Genomic DNA, 22,991 nt, shown 5'->3' with positions numbered 1-22,991 from the left:
GCCCTTTAAAATAATAATTGTGTGCACGTTATAAAATGCTTTCATGCTTTAGTTTTTGCCCACTTCAAGCCTTTGCTGCTTAATGAAGTAGAATCCCCAGCCATTAAGAAAGTCTTAAGAACTGACATATGGCATCATGAAACTCCAAAGCAAGCATATGTTAGTGTTCTCTTTTAAAAGTGATTCATAAGACACTTTATTTTCTATTTATATAAATTGAGTCATTTCTTGGTTTAAGAGAAGATGCTTCATAAAGGATTTCTAACCCATCTGGAGTTTTTTGGGAGGGTCTCAAAGTTACTGAAAATTTCACTCAGCAGAGTCAGACCTCGTTCCGGCTTCTGAAGTTTCCACTGCTTAAAGTGGGACAACTGCTAACTGTTAGCCTTTGTGCCAAAAAGAGGAAAGGAGAATTAAGGCTGGTTAAGACCACAATACCAATTACATTTCCGTTTGGAAAAAACAGATTGAAGAAAAAACACAGAACAAGTTATTAAAGTATTAATATAATACATCAAAATATAAACAATGGAAAACATGGCAAAGCAAAACTTTTCAGATCAAGCCATTAATAACTGAGCAATGTCTTTCAGATAAAGGGGCTTTTAGAGTAGGGAGCCATTTGCATGTTAACACTAATGTTCTACTAATGTCCTGAGGAAGCAGCCGTGATGAGCATCATTAAATTGATTCCATATGGAATATGGGGTCATGTACAGTATTCATTGTGACCAATTACCATAAATATGAGAAGAGAGTCCCTCACAGGAAAAACCTACAAAAATTAATAATAATAAAAAAGGTATTACCTTTAATTATATAACTGCACAAAACCTTGGTAAAGTAAATTACAATTCTTTCTTGTTGAAAGTGCCTACAAAACTGGAATAGCAATGGTACAAATTAGGTTTTGTAATGCTATTCATTTACATGAGATGCACATCTGCAGAGATCTGCAACTGGTCCTATGGTTGGTTTAAGCTAATTATTTTTACATTTTGGCTCTGAGACAATAGACATTTTCAAATAGCAGCTCAACTGGTTCATGTCTAAGGGTAAGTAGTTTGTAAGCCTTCCTTGTTCTTTCATCTAGGTCATTTGCATGACACAATGTTTGGCTTGCTTGCACCAAATCAAACCACAACTGAGACTTGATGAACACAAGTGGTAATACTGTCTCGTAAAAATGCCCCATTCAAATCTGTATGCAATATTTACGTTTTGTTTTGGTGAAATTAATTTTTTGTTAAGTAAATCTGCCTGGAACAAAACGGAATGTCACAAACTTTCAAAAACTGCCCATAGCAAGGAAGGATGAGGCCAACATGCAATCCAGTAGGATATTTTCATTTAAACAAGCAAAAACGATAAGTGGGTGAACTAAAGACATGATCTCTATAATTTCTAATTGTTTTATTTGTATTATGAGTAATTTCAGTGTATTCACATCTATAACATTGTTCATAATCATTAATAAAGCAAATTCTAAGCTCTTCGGATTCATTTTCTTTTACTTGCTTTTATTTACATTAATGTAACACAGTGGGCTTCATGTTTACTTTGTCTTTTTTAATCAATGGTCTCGCATGAATGTGCAATCTCAGTCAATATCTCAATGTGATTAACCTTTTTAGCCTGTTGAACAAAGCAGCACAAAGCTCACTTTGAAGTTACAGGATTCTCACGAACATTCACAGAATTATCTTGGATTGTCAGGTTTAATCTTTAGGACTTGCTGTATTTGACAACGATGACACCCTTAATAAAGAATAGGCCACCCACACTTTACAGACCTTTACATACATGCAAACATACATTCATGATAAACATCACTTTTTTTAATCAGGATGCTTTTTCAGACTCCCTGCACTACGAGTCAGCTGAGCAGAAAAACAGTATGATCTGGACAAAACCAAAAATATCTGAAATAATAGCTTTTTAAAGCTTTGAAAAAAAGTTTAATTCAAGGATTTCCCAACTTCCCCAGACCTTGCGGTCCTGTCATTGAATGCTCTGTAAACTTTATAAACTTGGTCGTGATAAAACACATGGCTTTTGGAGATGATTGTATTTAACTTATTCCCTATGATTCTTAATGCCTTTTTAAATATAGCAGATAGAACTTCGTGATGGTTCCTTGAAAAGCAAATATATTCTTGGTATATGATATTATAACGCCAACTACTGTTAAACAGCAAATTATATGAAGACCACACTTCCACAGCTAGTTTTATTGCAAAATTGAAACGCCATTTTAATTTAAATCTCAAAGACTTTAAAATCACCATATGAGGTTTAGACAATCTAGTAATATCAAATAGTAAGATCAAAGAAAATATTTCATAGTAAATTGATTATAGAACTACTTTAAAAGAGAAAGCCAGAAGTAATTATAGGATTTTTAAAATAATGTATTTAACAATTCATGTTTCTTAGCTACTGGATTCTATGCTGTCAACATTGTCATAGTGTATTACATTTAATGAAGATAGATACAAAATATCAAACACTGCCATTAGATTTCATTGATTTCTCTTTATTTTGCTGGACTACATTTTCTTTTACTTGCTTTAAATTATTAAAAGAAAGAAATATATAATTTAAGTTATATTTAATTGCTAATAGCACAAAATGGCAAGCATTACACAGAACACAGTTTATCAAAGCAACAATGAAACTAAATGTATATATTAAAAGTATTGAAGATTAAAGTCCATCCTCTCTCTCTGATGATATAATGCTTGTTACTGTAAAAGTATTTTAAAAGCGACACGAATAAAATTTGATATACCTTAACTATTTTAACAACATAAATAAAATGGTGATATTTATAAAGGTGCTGTGAAGGCAAAACGCCCCAAGAACAAGCAGGAACTAAAGACAGCTGCAGTACAGGCCTGGCAGAGCATCACCAGGGAAGAAACCCAGCATCTGGTGATGTCTATGGGTTCCAGACTTCAGGCAGTCATTGACTGCAAAGGATTTGCAACCAAGTATTGAAACTCACAATTTAATTAATGATTATGTTAGTTTATCCAAATACTTTTGAGACCCTAAAATTGGGGGACCACATATAAAAATTGGTGTAATTCCTACACCGTTCACCCAATTTGGATGTAACTACCCTCAAAATAAAGATGAAAGTCTACAATTAAAGTGCATTGTGATTGTTTCCTTTCAAATCCATTGTGGTGGCATACAGAGTCAAAATGATGACAATTGTGTCACTGTCCAAATATGTATGGACCTAACTGTACATACAAAATACAGAAGACTAAACAGTAACTATTAAGAACTAGGACCACAAGAGAAGTATGAACCTGCTAAAGAAGAATAAATACTGAATATTTTAAACTGCCGGCATTGCATTTTCCAAGTTTCCAACATGTAATGTGTAGAAGTTGTTAAGGAAACCATTTTCAAAGTATTCAAAAGACCTATCATTTCACTTTCACTTCAGCAAGATTGAAACTTTTTCCCAGAGGGCTGTGCTCCATTGGCCTTCAGTTCAATTGGAGCTTAGTGTACATAAACGGCATCACTTCCAAAAGGGTTAAGGTGTATCTTAGTGCTCATCAGGGCATGTGACATGTGGAAAATGCCTCCTGGGGTTCAGCTTCCTAGTTTCACTGGAGTAAAGACAGATCGAGTACTGTATTGTTTGTTTCTTTTGGTGACTGTAATGAAATATTTATGACAGTGAATTGCATATAGAAACATCCTGTGTTCATATTTGCCCCCTTTTGAAAAGCATAGTGTAACGTTACTCTAGGGCTGGATAACATTTACTTTATTATCCCCCTTAAACACTTCATTGAGAAGAAAATTTCTTGCAAAAGAAAATCGCTTCAAAAAAGCAATCACAGGCCACGGGGAAATGAAATGAGGAGGATCAAGTCTCCCAACAGAGAATGTGTTCATTTTGAAAATGGATGTGTGTGTTCTCCAGCCATCACAACAGAAGAATGGCTTCCCTATATGAGATGATATGATAAACAACCACATGGGCAGAAAAACACTTGAACTGCAGAACCCTGTTCCTTACGGTCCAATGCATACTTTATCACTTATTTAATGCACTTTCAAAAGAACAATGAAAAGTTACGAAGTCAGCGGTGTCCATTGCGTAAGACATTAAACTCAGTCTGCATTGAGTCGCAGTTTAAAATTAATGGAAACTCCTTGAGTGCTTTTAAAGAGGGAAGTTTCAGTAAATCAGGGCACTGCGGTGATTTAGGTTTTTATAGTTGTTTCTGGAAATTGGATCAGCTGCTTCCAGTTGTGGAACCAGTAAAAGGATGCAATGTCTATTCTCACAGCAGATAAAGCACTATTATCTTAGATTAGCTTCTTGCCTTCAACTCATCCCTATCAGCTTATTAACACTCCACACACTCTGACTGTTTGCTGATTTCTACAAGACCGCAAACATCCATGGTCTGGCAAACCTAAAGGGATTATCTGCATTATTAATACTCACCAGCAGTGCTGGTTTTAGCAGGGCTGGTGTTATCTAACTTAAAAGTGAATCCATTAATCAATCCACTTCACCATTCAACAGAAGTGTGGGAATCTTAAAACTTGTAACAGTTTTAAACCAGTCTAAAGAAGAGTTTTCCACTTCGTCTGACACACCTGAGGGGATCATTGCACAGAGTTCTAGGACTTCACTAACATATGGGCTCAAATTAGCACCATAAGTAACAAATTCAAAATAAAAAATATTGTAAGCAAAAAAATAAAGTTGAGATAAAAAATAAAACAATCAAAATCAAAATGTATAAACAAAAATAATTATCTCAAAAGCAAAAAAAAACATTGAAAGGAAATAATGTTAAAGCGAAAGCACTGGAGTCCCTGTCTTTGGTTGCAATGCTGCGAGTCTCGCTTTCGCAACCAGTTTCTTTGCCTTTTTTCGTTTTCAGAGTCTTGGCACTGTTTTGTCATGAGGGTGGGGCTTAGAGGGAGGCGTAGGTCATGGTTCTTCATTGGTCCACTACGTTTGAGTGACAGTTCTTCCTATATATATATATCTGTGTTTCTTACCTAAACATAAACTGGGACGTCACATGCTCTTAATGAATACAATGCCCCTACATTTTCCTTTTGCTAAATAATGTGAGGTCCATCAGTCGGCACTGTGTTATCTGAGGAGCTGAATTAAAGTATTCATGCAGGTTAAATTAATATGAACATGATATTAAACATTTTTCTCTGCACATAGCAGGTGAATCCTGTGTTTTGTTTCAGTGCTGTATTGGGGGAGGATATTTTGTAGAAGGTGGTGCGATCCATTGTGGGGATTTTCCAGCTTTTGACTGCAGGTTTATGAACACACACAGGATGTTTTTAATAAGTTGCTAGAATCGGCGGTGCTGTTGAAACCATGACAATTGATTACCATCCCACAGAGATCACCCGAGACCTGTCAAATGCAACGCAGACCAGCCCACCCTGCTCAATGATTGGGTTAGGAAGAACCGTCACTCAAACATAGTGGACCAATGGAGAGCCATGACCTACGCCTCTCTCTAAGCCCCACCCTCATGACAAAACAGTGCCAAAACTCATAACGAGGACAAAAAAAAACGAAAGCTAAGAAACTGGCGGCGAAAGCAAAGACTGCAGCATAGTAACCAAAGACATCAACTCAAGTGCTCTCGCTTTAACATTATTTCCTTTCAATTATTATTTTTTCACTTTTGATATAATTATTTTTGTTTGCAATTCTATACATTTGCTATCAATTGTTTTATTTAACATCAACATTCGTTACTTATGGCGCACATTTGAGCCCATACTAACTGCCCCTTTCTAGATAAATGTTGACATAACGGTTTTATTTTAAAATTTGTCATTAACAATTGTATCCGCCGAGTAACTAGAGCAGCTAAATATTTTCTCTCTCATCCGTCAGACCTGCAGTAAAATAAAGTTAAATATTTTATGCTACATCGTCTTGTCCTTACGTGCTTGTAGGCCCCAATACATGCGCACAGTGGAATAGATGGCACTTCAGAGCATGAAAGAATTTAGAAGCCATACTAGTAAACATTCACATTCAAGTACCTTTTGAAGCTGCACTATGGATGTTCAGAGTGGCAGTTCAATATGGACTGTCTTTATGTGTGTTTGCTTTCAAGGCTGACCAAGGAAATAAAGGGCAGTTATCTATTTAAAAAAATATATATACCAGTGTGTGTTTAAATATAGTTCAATTTACTACAGGGAAAAAAAACCTACAACTATAAACTATTCACACTGAATGCTTGCATTCAATATGTACTGAAAGCTTGGCTGACAGCTTATTGCTCATCCTCCTGAGGAAACAACCTGTAATTTCTCTCCCAATTCAACCAGATGTGTGTTAGACAGACAAATACTGAGGAGGAGAGAATAATTTGCATGTATTTATTTTAATTATTTATTTTTATCAAAACTTAGAAATAACAGCTGGGTGCATCCTGACTTGTGAATTAATCCCTAATTGCGATTTACAGACATGTATTTGCATCTTTGGAACTCAACTAGTTTCCCAGTAACTGTTTCAAAGTTCTATTTACAAAAATGATGTGTCAATTAATTACCGCTACTTATCACAACGGGTTCCTTTCAATTTCACAGATCTGCTAATATATGAACATTTATTGGTATGGAATGCTTCAGCTGCATATTTTTACATGATCTCTAAAACATCTGCTCCCGAGACCCTTACCTCTAAAACTATTTCTATTTTCTCAAATTGCATTTAAATATATGAAGGATAAATGCCACTAAATGAGTAGCATTAAATCAGTGCTAAGACAGTATATTACTTTCCTGTCCATTGCTATTTTATTATAAAAGTAAAAAGTGAAGCCATTTAAGAAATTACCAGGAATTTCAACTGTAAGACAAAGTATTTTATTTCAATGAGCAACAACTTATCAGAGCATATCAACGCCCAAGGCCGTTGCTGGTCTCATTTTGCTGAACAAATGGAATTTTTTTGTCTTCACATAGAAAAATAAGGACACTACATTCATCATACGCTGAACACCATTAACAGTGAAATCACCATCTCTCTTAACATCACAGTTTTTTTCAAATTTAATAAGAATACCTGCCTATCAAAAAGGCAGACCTTTTGGTTTCCCTTTAACATGTTTGGCCTATTATTATTATTATTACTTCTACTACTACTATTAATATCACTATATGGTTTGGTTTTCGTTAAAAAATATTCATGGGACACATTATTGCAACGTCAGTTATTATGTTTGAATATGTGTTGAAGATTCACACAGTTAATTGTAAAATGCAGTGCAACAAAGTGGTTTCAGTTCCACAGTGTTTGCCTACCTGTCTCGAATCCTGCTTTGCTAACTTGGATCCGGGTGATTCCCTGGGCTCTGGGACAATGGGACTGAAGGACTGGGCCGTGCAGCCTGGCTGAATGACTGGACACCAAAACTTTGTCGTTAGTTCAGATTACATTGAGCCAGTGCCTCATTCTGCAAACTAACTTGGTCTATTTGTAAAATGCATGATGTCAGTGTGTCTATAAATCTAGGGCACAGATCGATCTGATAGCTGTAGCCCAAGAATTTCACAGAAAGAGCACTCCTATTGCCTTCAGCTACCAAAGCCGATTTTCTTTAAATAAAGCTTTGTTTTGCTTTGAAACTTGGCTTATGTGCTCCTGTTTCTGAATCTCAATAAGATATGATTCATAAAGATCTACTGTATCTTTAAATAAGCTATTGAGTTGTTATTATGACTAATATGCATGTGTGGTTTCTTTAAAAAATAAAACACTGTGCACTATAAATCAGAAGATTATGTTTTCTTTGCATTAGGAAAGCAGTTAGTCTAATTTTGAGGCAGGCTCCAAAAGTGTGGAAAATGTTTCTTCCCCCCTTTTTTCCACCTCAATTTTATCACCCATTGCTAACCCTGGATCACCGACCACCGACCTCAGCACTTCTGCTGGAGGGATGAGAAACCACGCGTCCTCAAAACCAGACGCTGTCATAGCCATCAGCTTCTTTGCACACCGCAAGCCCCTGAACGTCTACGTCCTATCTATTACACCAATCAAAGTGTCCAATGCAGATGGAAACAGGCTACACCCTGAAACTGCAGGTGCCGAAGAAGACAGAGGGGTGCTCATATACATAGAACCGAGTTATCTGGTGACAGCTTTCACCCACCCTCCCTCAGTGGCACTGGGTCTGGTGTGCGCCTCTGGGATCTCCCAGACTAAGCCAGGAATGGCAGAGGTGGAAATAGACACTAGCTCCCTCTTGCCAGGCCTAAACACAATGTTTACGTTCCCCCACTTAAACATCTTAAGAAATAACAATGTTTCTTTGAGTCCTAATTAAAAATCTGTTAAACATTAAGAACGTCATAATATTAGTATCTGTTAAACTCTGTAAGGCCATTGTCCTGCAGGCTTTGTAAATCTCTTACAGCTGCCAAGAGCTTGCAACCTGTAACTGAAAAGTGTCATTGTTTCAGCTTTGCAAATAAATGGTTTGACTGAGTGCTTGAGAGTGTAGGTGGAACAGAAAGCAGATAACCCTCGAGAGGCAGGGTTGTCCAATAACCAGTCAAAAAGTTTCCGTTTAAAGATCACAGGGAATGATTGTTGGGTTAATCTGTTGTTTCTGTGCCCATGCCATTTTGGCATGTATTATGCTGAAATTATTCAATACCAAGACATATTATTATTTTACTTAACCTGTGGCATGTTATTAGTTTGTGGCTGACTAAAAGAACCATTTTGTAATTTGCTGGTTAAATGAATGCCTTTTTCATCTTTGATGCAATTTTCTCCTTCTTTCTCTGTGCTTTTACAAAAAAGAAAAAAAAAGGTAATCCCCATTGCAAAAATTCTGTTCTCTCATTTTTAATCTTTCTTAGATATTGTTGACAAACATATGCAGCTCAATTATAATTGTCCAACTGTATAGTTAAAAAAATATATACTACATTAACATAATGGCTTTGATTGATTATGGACATCGATTCAGAAAGCTGTGGAGTAGCACACTTATCAGGCAGTTTCTAAACGTATTGTGTTTGTATACATATGTATATATGATTACATGTTTCATGCATACATGGAAAGCATTAACTTAAACACTGAATCAAAAGGAAAGAAAAGACTTTCCTGTTTAAACATACTTCGGAATGGCTTGGTTTGATATGGAATAACCATTTATACATTGGTTAACCACACAGGATCTGTCCTAAACAGAGCAGAACTTGCTGAGCAGTGGAACTGAAAACAAGGATAAGCTTCTGCTGTCACATGGTAAAGTTTCCACTGTGCCTCACGCTCATATTGTACAAATACAGCTCCTAAAATGCTGCCAGTTTTAAAACACAATCCTTCCCCTAAGAGCTATTTAAATATGGGGGCGACCACACGCTGAATACTGGAGTCCAGTGGAATGGACCTGTCTGAACTTAAACAGAATTGAGAAAGGCAGCCAAAAAACCACAGTGGCTTATGCAGAAAAACATATAAAAAACAAACTGAGGATATTTTCACCCTCTACTTAATCGATATAGGATATAAGAATCACACATTGCACCATTTGTTGCAGTTTAAACTCAATACAAATCTAAGAGGAGTTCAACCATTTCACCATTTCATTTCTCTAAGACAGATTTCTCAGTTTCAAATCGATTGATTGTGGCAGAGGGCTTAGAATGAATTATAAGTAGTGTTGCTTGAAAAAATAAAATAAATAAATATATATTTCAATCAACTCTGAGATCATGATAAATACAGCAAACCTTTTGGACAATCTAACCTTAGATAAGGTGTGTGTGTGTTTGGTACGTACCACGCATGTGCATCCTTAACCCCCTCCTCCAGACCACTGCTCCTGATATACTCCCCTTGATCTCCTCTCTGCTCTCTGGCTGTTTCCCCTCTGCTTACAATTAAGCGATTCCACTCCTCATAAAACTCACATTTAACTCTCATCAGAACTACTGTACTGCCTCCCTTTTACCCCTTCCTCTCTAAACTGTTATCCATCTATCTCACCAATCACTACTTGACCCTCTGCAATCTAGCTATCACACTGCTCACGTTACTGAAACTGCTCGTCTAGCTGTCACTGACTCGATCAACTCTGCTTGTGCGGCATCCTCTCCTCCGGCCTGATCCTCCTTAATCTCCCTGCAGCCTCCGACGCCGTCAATCACTCCATTCTCCTCTCCTCCTATGCTGATTTTGGAATCTCTGACACTGCTCTTGCCTGGTTCTCCTGCTACCTCACCAGCCACACCTAACAGGTGACATGGCACAATTCTTCATCCACACTGCAACCTCTCTCCACAGGTGTGCCCCAAGGCTCTGTCCTGGAGCCCCTCCTTTTCTCTCTTTACACCCACTCTCTGGCCCCCCTCATCATATCCTTGAACACGCTCTGTCCCACTCCCAGCACATCTCCACTCTGACGCAAACCTGCCGATTCTTAGTGCGCAATATATGCAGAATCTGTGCCTTCTTCACCAAACTTCTGCTGCTTGTCCAGACCCTGGTTCTCTCTCACCTGGAATACTGCAAATCCCTCCTGACTGGCCTGCCTTCATCTGCTATCCACTTGCTCCAGCTCATCTATAACTTGGCTGCTTGTCTGTCTCTCTGCCTCAGTTTGCACATGCTACTCCACTACCCCAATTCCTTCACTTGCTCCCAGTCTCTGCTGGCATCCAGTCCAAGACTGAGTCTTACCTATTGTGATCTCACCCAGACTGCACCTAGCTACCTGCAGATGCTCATCTCTCCTTACACTCCCACCATACTCTATGGTCCCCATGTGCCAGAAGACTCACTTTACCCACTCTCCGCTCCACTTCCTGCTCCTATTCAACCCTTGCCTCCAAGTGGTGGAACAACTTCCCCACCAAGTTTGAGACTGCAGTCACTGACCACCTTCCAGAAATTATTCAAGACATACAACACATGCAACCAATTCTTAAAAATGTTGCTCAACAAACAGCCTGAAAAAGATAGCACCATTAATTTTAATAGATACAAAACATACATGTCCAACATGAAGTCTACATTTTAATTTATTGAGTGCAGTCATGTTTAGAAGGGGTGTACTATGTACAGAATGTAGCACTGAATATTCTCACGAAGACAAATTCTTAGTCACAGGAAATACAAGTCAAAAGAAGAATAAAAAAACTACATTGATGGTACGATGGTTCTTTCTTTTTCTTTTCTTTTCTTTTGCATAGGTGGGAGGGATAAACAATAGATCCTTTCAAAAGGAAGGAAAAGGAACAAATTAAACAATTTTAGCAATTTAAGTACTTCCTTCTGTTTAAACAGCTAAGAATATAAAGGGCATTTTGTAAGTCTAACAAATGCAGCAGAAAGCATAGAAAATGGTTTAGGAATTAATTTTGTAAAAAACGAAACTGCAATATGCACACAATCAGTATGGTAGGTCACAGTCAAAATATCAGGATCTCTACTCTAAGCATTTCTGTATGTTCAGCTCATACTATTAACAGCTTAGTCCTTTCAAATACAAGAATTAATAAGGACAACGATTTCACCAAAACCAATACATAAATAATAGACTCAAATTCCTGGATGAATGCAAAACCAAGTTATTGATTTTTAAACACTATACATTATTTGCATTTATAGCTAGACCCAGTGAATGCCTCATGGTTTCCGTTCATATCTGCAGAAAATGGCTCTTGTGTGGTAACTTTAATTATTGCCTAGACACCCTACTTGATCTTTCTGGTATGCAGACACTGTGGCCTTTCAGAGAGAAAGCCCTTTCCGTTTTACAGTACGATTGTGGGAAACGGGCACCCAGCAGGCCAGATATTCACAGCTGAACTTCTGAATTCAATGCAGTCATCTAATTCACTGCCGTCAATCTACATAAATACTCAAAGACTTTGCTGAATGAACAAAATGCCTCACCAAGAACAGCACGAAGTTAAACATGAAGATTTTCTCTGAGCACCTTATAAAAACATTATTCCACAAGGTTCTGTGTGTGTGTGTGTGTGTGTGTGTGTGTGTGTGTGTGTGTGTAATATCACAAGGAAATGAACCACACAGAAAGAGTTTTTCCACAATTTCACCATTTTTTTTAAATCCAGCATTTCATAGTGAGGTCGAAGACTAATGAAAGCATATAGCCTGTAGCACCTCTTCACTAAAATCTCAGACAGCCGGTTCAGAAGCACCTTAAATGCAAAATAAATAGTGTTTCCATTTCTGATGGTTAATCCAACAAAATCTTAGTAAAAGAATACTGGTGGTCAAACTACTTTGAAAGTACAGAACAGGGCCAAGGAATGCTACATCCCTTCACAGTTGTCAGAGCAAAGTGCAATGATTAATACATCTGAAAATCATCTCCAACATCTGACTTCACTCAAGGCATTCTGGACCATGGGTTGCGTTAGCTATATCCTTTAATTGAACACTCGTATACTGGTACAGATCCGTATGTTTACCCACCCACACTGCTGTTTGTCAGGTATAAGACCGCAGGCACAACACAGGGTGTAGAACAGTGCTGATAGGAAAATGGTGGAGATGTGGAATATATTAGGCTACATGCTGGTGAATCAGTAACACCCACTGTTTATTTATCAGTTACAGCTACAATCAGTTTTTTCTTTCCATTTGGTTAAACTTTTAAGTTGGTTTCAAATATAATTTTACAATATCTTTTTGTATAGGGACTGTCCTACAGTAAAACTGTAAACCGTTTTAAATGCTACAATGCAGTCCTCTACTGAAGTGGTTTCTGTGGGATCTTTGGCTCAAAAGAAATATCCATTCGCACGAAGTCCTAATAGGTTGTATTGATCTTTCAGTAATTTCAGTGGTAGCATGCTAACAGATTAGGCCTACAGTAACAGTTTCAGTATACTAATGAGCCCTGTTGTCTCAGCAAAGTATTTAAAGCCTGCAGCCGTCAGATTCTCAGTCTACTGAGCTTTACAGTGGATTCAAACCTATGAAGCACCCGGGAACTTTGTTCACCTAGTTAATTAAACAAGCCCATCACATTAAAACTTAAAAGAAGTAAAGTTATTGATCTCTGTGTAACATGCAATGTGGTACAAGAAGTACATCCCCATGAAGGGCCATTAACAGGGGGTTTCAGTAACAAATAACTGTATTGATACACATGTTATATAATTAAGCTTACCATTAAAAGATAAAAATCAAAGATACTGCTGAAGTACTTAAATCATACAGAATCCTATGGTTTGTAATAGGTAATCTAATTTGCATGTTGTTGCTCTGCAGTAGAGTAAAAAGTGATTTGTCATAAACATTTTAATATATCTAAAGTATGGGTAAAACTAATGCTGATTACACATCAACAGGTAATGCTTCAGGTCCTGTTCATTTGCATATATTTGAATACTTTTAAGTACTTGAGCTGGACATACGGCAAAATAAATGCCTGTAATTCTGGAAATCCCAATGAGTTTTAGGCATATAAATCTACAAATTAAAATCTTAAGTAGGATTCTACCGAATCGCATACCGAAAAGGCACACTTGCCCAAAAACTAATATAAGCTTACAACAGGATTACAAAATGTCCTGTACAATTTTAAACATTGTTTGGAATATGTTTACTAAGAACTGACCTTGGGGAAGAAACAAAGCATATTGAATTATAAAATCAATGCTGGAGATTAATTGCACTGGTGAGTGGGGAGAGAGTGGTTTGGAGAAGGCTTGGAATTTAACAAACTTATGCGTCAAACACAAAGTGAACTACCTGTTGAGGTGCCTTAGGAATTACATTAGGAGGGTCCCACGATTTCTGACAATATTGTCCCATTAGATTAAACTTTCGGCAACTACAGTGTTTCTGGCCCCAGGACATGATGTGTTAATTTCATATTCAGATAGGCCTAATTAATTTACTTCCAACATGATAAAAATACCAAAACACTACATTAAGCAGTAGGCTATTTAATTACAAAATAAATATACAAATTGATTTAAAGCAGATACATGATTTTATTAACTTATTCAGCAGAAACATGTTCTAATTATAATTGGCACTCCACTAAACAACAGTAACCAAGGTTTCCTGCAAGATTTACCAACACATAAATAAATAAATAAATAAATAAATAAATATGGGAAATGCCATATTATGGGATTTCATAAGCAACATAAAATGCATGGGCGCATATTATGACATACATTGACACATTGAGAAGGCTTTTTAATATATATTTAAATAGAAGGAAAACAAATAATTTGTAATCATCTCGGATAAGCCTATAAATTATGGAGTGTAAGTGACTGATAAAGATTCACAGTTCAGAACAGGGATAAAGCTGTTCATTTAAGTCGCTTAATTACATTTATCTATACTGGATAAAGGGGTGAAATTACATCATTACCTCTATCTCCTGTCATCACTGTGAAATTTGACAGTGCTAGGTTATGATTTCATCCTTAATCAGAAATGATCATATACTAAAATAAATGCTGTTAGCTTCAGTTAATATTACTCATATCTTTTGGATTTATTTTAACTCCTTAAAGACACTTAAGAATATTCTGCATTTGTTGCTTCAGGAAATTGTACCAGATTTTCTGTCATTTTAAAGCTAAACTCACAATTGAGGGGGCAAACTCAATATACTGGCAGTAATCATTTATCATTTTAAGTCCTTTGAGTACAATTTTCTATATGGTTACACTGTAGTTGGCACTATTTGACATGATATATTTTAACATACATTACACTCCATGGCAATTTATAAGAAAAGGACCTTGGTGTACTATATAAGTGATGGATTTTGACAATTGCAGCTCACAAAAACATTTTGTTCAATACAATCTGCCTTGTTTAAATAGAAAGAAAGAAAGACAGATAAAACAACTGAACATACAAGGTCAAAAATAGGGAGAATCGAGTTGGGTTTAAGTATGGGGTTGTCTGATGTCTCAGCAGGGGAAAATTTACAGGCACTATATCTTTAGTAGTTTTGCTATATTTATGGGATTTAATATGTGCCAACAGCTAATCAATAATAATACATTATTTTGGAACGTGACATTTCTTCTACGATAAGCAATAACACAAGTTCTAAATAAGGCTGGTGGCATCTAGGCAATCAACACTAAACTATGATACATCATCTCTTACATTATTTGATCACTGGTCATAACCACAGTACATTCACTGAGAAAATCTGAGATCCAGATTGAAGTTGGAGATGGGCTAAACTTAAAAGTTAAATAGTTAGAAGCAGGTATAATAGAGCCTGCAGTTGGGTAGAAATTTTCACTTATTTTGGTGCATTTGTCTTTACTTTTACTTTACGTTTTAGGATACTTCTGCTAATCAATTCAAAGATTCAATTGGTTCAGCAAAAGGGCAATATAATCAGACTTATCATTATTTCACTAAATTCAGATCAGAGAAGTTGTCTCACTTCGGACCAATTCATTATCTGAAACATTGCTTGAAGGTTGCTAACATAAAAGTTACTTTTCTGACCCATTTTGGTGCTACATCAAGTTGAGTTCCTGTTTCCTTAGTTGCAAACTGATGAAAGCTTCGAGGAATCAGTCAAGAAGTCATGGAAGACTTATTCGCAGCCAAGAAACAGAACAAACTCGACCCGACAAACTACAATCCTCAGAGAGCCCAAGTCTGCCCTCAAAAGTTAAACTCCCTCAAGACAAAGAATACATGTTTGAAAGATCAAACCTTGCTTTTTCATTTGTTCTACCTGCCGAGTTTTCTCTTCCTCAAGTGCATGCCAACTGAAAGACTGCCTTGGAGAGAGACTGTACTGAACAGTGTAGGACTTTATACACCCTTTCCCATTCACTTTCAAAGTAGAAAGCGTTTAAAAAAATGTATTTCCATTCCAATACTACATTTGCAAAGAGGTATTGCCTGTGTACAGTATGCATAATCCATTTAACTGATGTGTAGTTTTGTTTAATACATTTAAAAATGATTTTGAATGTGAAAAACTTTTTTAAAAGATTGTGAAACGTCTTAATATTTGATAATGGTGACTTAAAAACAAAACATCACTCTGTATGGCATCCAGTTGTTAAGCTTGTTTAAAAAACCTAATTATTCTCATTTCAAAATCTCTTTGATCATCTGACTTACTTATAACTGTAATTAATATTCATAATTACATTCTGGCCTTAAATCTCTGTGTAAACACTGTAAACATCTCTATGAAGTACGCAGTAAACATATTGCATTGCTGAGAGATCTGGGACTGCCTTTCACACTTGCAGATGTTAATCACAGCACCTCTTCGAAAGTCAAAGGGGAAATTTAATTGTGTTTTGTATCTCTAGGTGATAATAAATGAGGTCATAGTCTTCACTGTGTGCATCTCAAAAAAGATTTCCCACTTCTGAACAGCAGAAAATGCATTACAAGTCAGGGTTTTGCTTAATTTTAAGGGGGGGGAATCCCTCATTAACCTGTCATTAAAGCAATAAATTCAGTACATTTTAACACTTTACAATTAACTAATTTTGTTTCAGAAAGTACAGTCGGAATGCCCTTGAAGTTATCTAACTTAAAAGAATAACTGTAAATCAGCGTTATGAAGCTTCACTTCCTATTGGTGTAATTCATTCTGAAGGGACACCTAACATAACAGGTCTATTTGCTCACTATTTAAACAGACACAAATATAATTAAAGCATACATAGTAGGCTATGAAACAGGACAAAAAATAGATCAGTTTAGGAAAAAATAATGGTTCCCCAGACCTGAATGACTAAACACTATTCTGTTTTTGTTTTTTTTTAATAAAGAAGGACCTTGAATTGCACCCATTACAGAATACAACTACAAAGACTTGATGCATCCGGATTTGTACATTGAAATTGTTAATGTTCTGTTCTTTAGAAAAATCCTCAAAGCACATAAACATTCCGAGCAAATACAGCGGTTCTAGAGATGAATACTTGTTTTCTTGTTTGTTTATTTTCACGCACTGACTGGCACTTTTACCACAGGGACGCAGGGGGATTATTCCTGCATAAACAGCAGAAAAAGAGGTACAGATATTTAAATTAAAATATTATGTTATGCAAAACTTTAGTTTGTTTAGGCTTCACATTGTTAGTAGTAAATAAGGAATAATACTGTGCAGGGCACGGCAGTGAAGGGGGAGCGAGAGAGACGGAGAGATAGCATTTAAATCACGGTAACGAACTTGGGATTACAGACTTTGATTGCTGGCAGATTGCTTGTCATGTGTATGTAATATTATTAGTTATGTGTGTAATGAGGGATCTGTTTATGCGTAGTTTAGGTTTGCGAAGGGCTAGGGTTTTGTCTTTTGCACCGTAACCCTGCCTACAGTTTCCTGAGCCCTAGACGCCGTGTCCAACCCCACACAGTGTCACAATACAAACAAAAGTATTCTATATTTTAAAATGAGTCAGTGGAAAATAGTGACGCTCTAAAAAAACATGATGTTATTATATTGATGGGGTGTAATTATGGAATGAATGCACTGTACTCAAATCATTGTGATTGCTTTAAATGTCAAATGACAAACTTAGCTAAAACAAAATAGTTAGAGTAGAACATTTTCACAATGTGTTTTTTGCACTGGCAAAATAAGTTGATTTAAAGGCATTTAGGTTGACTGTTGCACACAAGCAAGCATGGTTAGAATGGTGAAGGCAACATCAGCAATGAACTGTAGGCCACTGAACAAATACATCAAATGTTCTCAGATGAGACAAGGTTCTTGCTAGATGCTAGAGACGGACGGCATTTGGTATTGTGTACAAGAATGTCTTTAGTCTCCAGCCATTTCCTCATGAGCGACATGGTTTGGCATTGTCACGACTGGTCAAACAGATCTCAACATTGGTTGGGCCCTGTCAAATTATGCCAAGCCTTTGAATGCCATTGAAGAGTGGCAGAATATTGTGAGCCACAAAGTGAGCCATGAGACATCACTGCCATAGCTGCCTTGCTGGTAATTGTGTAGCATCGAATTAGTGAGTTACATCAGAAATAACTTGTTGTCCCCCTTTAACAGTCTGAACTAGTGTGCAACACTGAAACACTTAATCTTTAGGAAAGTGTAATGTTTCTCAATGAGGGTAAACTCAATTCACAGGTTTTTCCGGGGTTTGCAATATTTGCTGAATATTGCTTGTGTTTATGAGCTATACAATGTGTGTAACTCTATTAAAGCTCAGGGTGCCAAGCAGCTGTAAAATGTGCAGATTCCTGTGCTGGCAAAACTCAGATAAACCGAGGTCTTACATTACATAAACAGATTTTTAATTTTTTATCGCATTTCATGGAAGAACTCTTTACAAGCATGATGAATGCATAGCAGTTACTGACTGATCTCATAATAAGTCATTGTTCTTGACATATTTGAAATGCACAAGACAAGGCCTGCCTGTGAATTCCACGATACCAATATGATATCCGAGAGGCTGGGTGTATTTGTCCAATCTTGAGAAAACATATTTACTTAACAACTTCTTCCCGTCTACCTCTCTTAATATCTAACCTATTGTGTACTTACAGGCGCTCCCTCTGGTAATACATATAAGGGGTGTCAAAATCAATACCTGGAGGCCTTCATTGTCTTCTGGCTTTCATTCTAGCACAGCTCTCAATTAAATGTACCTCCGTATTTCATTAACAGAATGAAATTAGCATTTCTCTTCAGAATGTTTTATAGGTACCCTACCTTGAATCAAGCGAACCTTTTAAACTGTCAAACATAAAAGATCGTGAAAATGTTCGTCCAGTTGATCAAATAATTAGATTAAGTAACTGAAAATGAGAACAAGGACCCTACAAGCTTCAAAAGAAGAAATGTGTCCAACACATTATTGACACATAATTTTAAAGTAACTAAGGCACAACAATTATTTCAGACTGTTCCACAGATACATACATCTACTTAAAAAATAAGGGATTTTACAAATAGACCAAATCAGAACTTTGGCAAATCACAAATTGCAAACCTGCTTTACCCTATGAAGTTTTAATGAAGAAGTAGAATTTGGCTTCTGACAATAAATTAAACTGAATCTCATAAGGAACTCTTCCATTGCTTCATTTATTTACAGTAGATTCACAATGAACAAAAAAGACAAATACATACAGCAGCAGCTGATGCAATAAGTGCATTTCTTTGTCATTTTCATAACAGATAACAAGTGTTACCCAGTAAAATCTTAATCTAATTTTACTGAATCTTTTAAATTCTAAAATCCTGGGCTTAAAAGATGCACACATCATTTAAATGGTTTTGCAAAATTGTTGTTCGTGATGAAATACCTTGAGACTGATTCAAGCCAAAATCTCATCAAATTTCTGAGTTTAGGATCAGGCATTGTAGAATTCAGTGGAAGTAATTAAAATGAAGCCACCATGCAGAATAAAGAGGTGTAAACATGCTTTTTGTAGAGAAGGGTAAAGTAGAAGCTTTTACATTTAGAACAGTGCACAATGGGGTAACATGATGCTGAGGGATACAGAAACCGAATACAGAAAGGCAGAACGAGACGCACATACGCTGTTCCCGGATCTGGCTGTCAGGATGTGCTGTGCATTGTTCTCTGATGAGCTGCTGTTTCTGTAAGGCTTCTTTGCAAAGATGGGTTTAAAGTTCTGTTTTGAGCTGTCTTAAAATAAACATCTGTTTGATAGCAGTCAGCCAGTGTGCGCAGTCTAACACCTCGCGGGCAGTGTCTGCTGCTGTGCGAAGCTCTCGGGAGATCAGACCTACAATCTTTCATGGACTAGTTGCAGCCCAAATCAATAACATACAGCAGCTCCTCTGCAGCTGTGTTTCTTTCCCCGGCTCTTCAAATAAAATGGGACTACTATGTTCGAAAATAGTATGAAACCCGCCATTCACATTTGATATTAGTCATCAACGAAATGAAGGATTATTGGTGTGTCTATGCATGCAATGTACATTTTTTATTACAGCCTACTCTGTAAGATTTTATAAATGAAAAACAACCTGAACCTCTCAGTTTATGAAAAATAGAGCACCTCCAGACTTCACTGGTCTGATGAGGGACTCTGTCATAGCCAGCTATCACTGGGATTCACAAGGGGGTGGTGTGTAATTGGCCAAATGCTGCCGGGGCTGGGTGGGCTGGACTGGGCCAGATTTTCCTTGGCAACAGCAGCTCCTGTGACTTGCTGTGACTGCGAGCCCAGCGTTATCAGCGAGAGCTGCGCTGGTCCTCCCTACGGTGAAAGCCGCGCTGTTTGCATTGTGCGCTCGTAGTGTGAAACTATGTGAACAGCTTGTTAGAGTAAGTTGCATAGTGTTAGCTGCCTACATGTCTCCTGTGTTAGTACAGGATTGTATGTTTGGTAAGCCTTTTTAACTGCTTGTATATGTTTTGTGACTGTTTTTCCTAGTCACTTATGCATGATGCATTTTCTAAACCTGAAATGTATGAATTTGATAGAGCAGAAAAAAGGCCATGCATTTCATTTGTTAAATATATTTTCAGCATCTTGAACATAAACTGGATGTTGTGCCTCACACAAAATTAAATAAGCAAATGCAAAAGACTGGGGAACATAGCAGCAGCACTTCTATTCCACTACTGAACATCGGGACTGCAATACATATTTTGTTTTCTATTCAACTCAATCCCTTTACTAAATAAAGTGGTCTATATACTGTAGAGAACGTTATTTAAGGAAGCTTGTTTTCTTAAAAGCTAGGCTAAAAATATTCTGACAGGGTTGATTTCATCATAGTTTGGTCCTAACAAGAAATATCAAATTATATATATTAATTTTGTTACAATAACTTCAGCAAGATAATAAGAACTAAACTCAATGTTTGCATCTGATCTTTATTTTTTAAATCTGTGTCTGTCTGTAAATCTGAGTGAAGATTACTATATAAATATCCATCTTTATTTACAAAAAGGATGAACTGGGATGTAAAGTGATCTGTAAAGATTGGTTTATATAATCATCAAAATAATTTATATTTTAACATGTGCAGATAGTGGATCCATTACAGATTTGATTTATTAACATTTCAAAGGAATTGAAGTGAGCTGAATGAATTTATATTATTTTCTTTGTTAAAAAGCTGTTATCTCTTCCATTTTAAAAACTCACGCTGTTTATATCGAATGTAACTAAAAGTATGGAGCACTTTGCTTTTAGAACTGAAAAACAAATACACTGCCTGGCCAACCTAGTTATGCTGCTAACAGACTCGTTAATATATAAAATATATATTTATTTCTGGTCCGTGTGGTAACAGTGCCCCCTAGTGCACAACCAAGACATTACACTAGTCAGTAATGACCCAGTGCTTCTCTTCACACGCAGCCTGATGCTACACAACTGCCAGTTTGCTCAAGGCCCTGTTCAACTCCCAGCGGGGAACATGTCAGCAAATGTAAATTACTTAATTTTTTATCTTGAGAAGCTGCATTTTGTGTGGAAAATATCGAAGGGTAAAGTATTTATGAGAAGATTACCCAGTCCAAGAGACAGCACCAGTTTTCTGTACTAACCATGCATAAACACAGTAGGAACATAAAAATAGAAATGTTGCAATCAAATTAGTAATTAGCAAAAATCATTATAAACTGCAGTATAAGAGAACTGCAGGATAAGAAAGTTAGCTCGGGGTGGATATTTGTATTATTTTATTTGCATAGCTATATTGCAACTCCAAATCTTTATTTTCTAAAGATACTTTTAAAATACTTCCAAATTCCATCACTTAACTAATCTGTACACTAACAAATGTGTAACCAAATATAGTTACATTCATCAAAATAATACTCCAAGAACAACTTAAAACCTTATTTGAACAAACTTTAATATCAAAATCCGAGTTGTCATATCAGCATAGCTGTCACAAATCCCCAGTGAAAAAATGTAAATATAACATTATTCTAAAATACTGCTTTGTTTGCTATAACAAGTGGTGTTAAAGAAAAAGGTGAGGAACTGGGAAAAAATTATGAATCTGAACTATTTTCCAATATAAATGTGTTTGTTTTTTAATGTTGCGAAAAAAGCAGATCAGTACGAGTTGTGGCGGCATTAAAAAACAAGTCTCCAATATTGCAAATTTGGAAGAGGGGGCTGAACAGCTGTCTTCTAAAATAAAATGCTGGTTTCTGAGTCGGGTTCAATGAGAACGCCTCCGAAAGTAAATGACCTGATTTATTTATTTTCTCTTTAATTTGTAAATGGAACCCCCCCCTCAATGAGTGCTGTCAGAAAGAGGGCAGGCTGTGGATAATGTAGGATGCCCCCCAGGAAATACAAACAGCCAGGCCCTCCAAGGGATTATTAATGAGCTCTATTTCTTCCTACACTTCTAACTCAGTCAGGAGGGATCGAGACAGGATTTACATCTTTTATGAAAGCTGATGGTCCCTCGAGTGAGTCTAGGGAATGAGCCTTTCATTTTTGTAAACCTACATGGCTTACGGTTCACCATTTTATGGATGAAACCACAACACTTATGTTTGATGACAAGACTTCCTTTTTTTCTTCAGGAAAGCTGATTTAATAACAGTGTACGTTTACCTCCGAATCCTCATTTTTGACTCCAAGCTCCAGAACAGCATGTGGCGATTTCATTTTCGCTTGTGTGGACTGTGCCATTTGTAGATTAAGCTGCCATCCAACGGTCTCCAGCTAAAATCAATATGGACATCAATTTGTCACAGCCAGAAAATAGCCGCAAAACAGAAATAAACAAAATTACCATTTTTAATATGATACTCTGCTGTATTAACACCTTGTATTGAGGACTGAGTGTTTTTGATGAGAGAGAAAAAAGCCCAGTGACAAACAAAATAAATACAATGACAGAGAAAATGATTCAATTTCATTTCCCCTAATTAACAAATATATGTGTCAAATATGATGATTACATTGGGTGGTATGACTGGATCATTACCAAACACAACTTACTGTTGTAGTGTGC

The 22,991-nt window shown here is 36.6% G+C and overlaps 1 protein-coding gene across 1 annotated transcript in view; it reads right to left on the bottom strand.

Moving 5' to 3' along the window:
- The window catches only part of commd10 (COMM domain containing 10), a 49,008-nt gene that overhangs the window by 21,905 nt on the left and 4,112 nt on the right, over nucleotides 1–22,991 (bottom strand). The window contains exon 5 of the mRNA XM_066711302.1: nucleotides 22,589–22,699. Within this exon, the coding sequence (XP_066567399.1) occupies nucleotides 22,589–22,699 (111 nt within the window). The remainder of the gene's footprint in view (nucleotides 1–22,588; nucleotides 22,700–22,991) is intronic.

Source organism: Amia ocellicauda, chromosome 8 (genome assembly GCF_036373705.1).
Source record: "Amia ocellicauda isolate fAmiCal2 chromosome 8, fAmiCal2.hap1, whole genome shotgun sequence".
NCBI lineage: Eukaryota > Metazoa > Chordata > Actinopteri > Amiiformes > Amiidae > Amia > Amia ocellicauda.
This window is presented reverse-complemented; position numbering and strand designations above follow the sequence as displayed.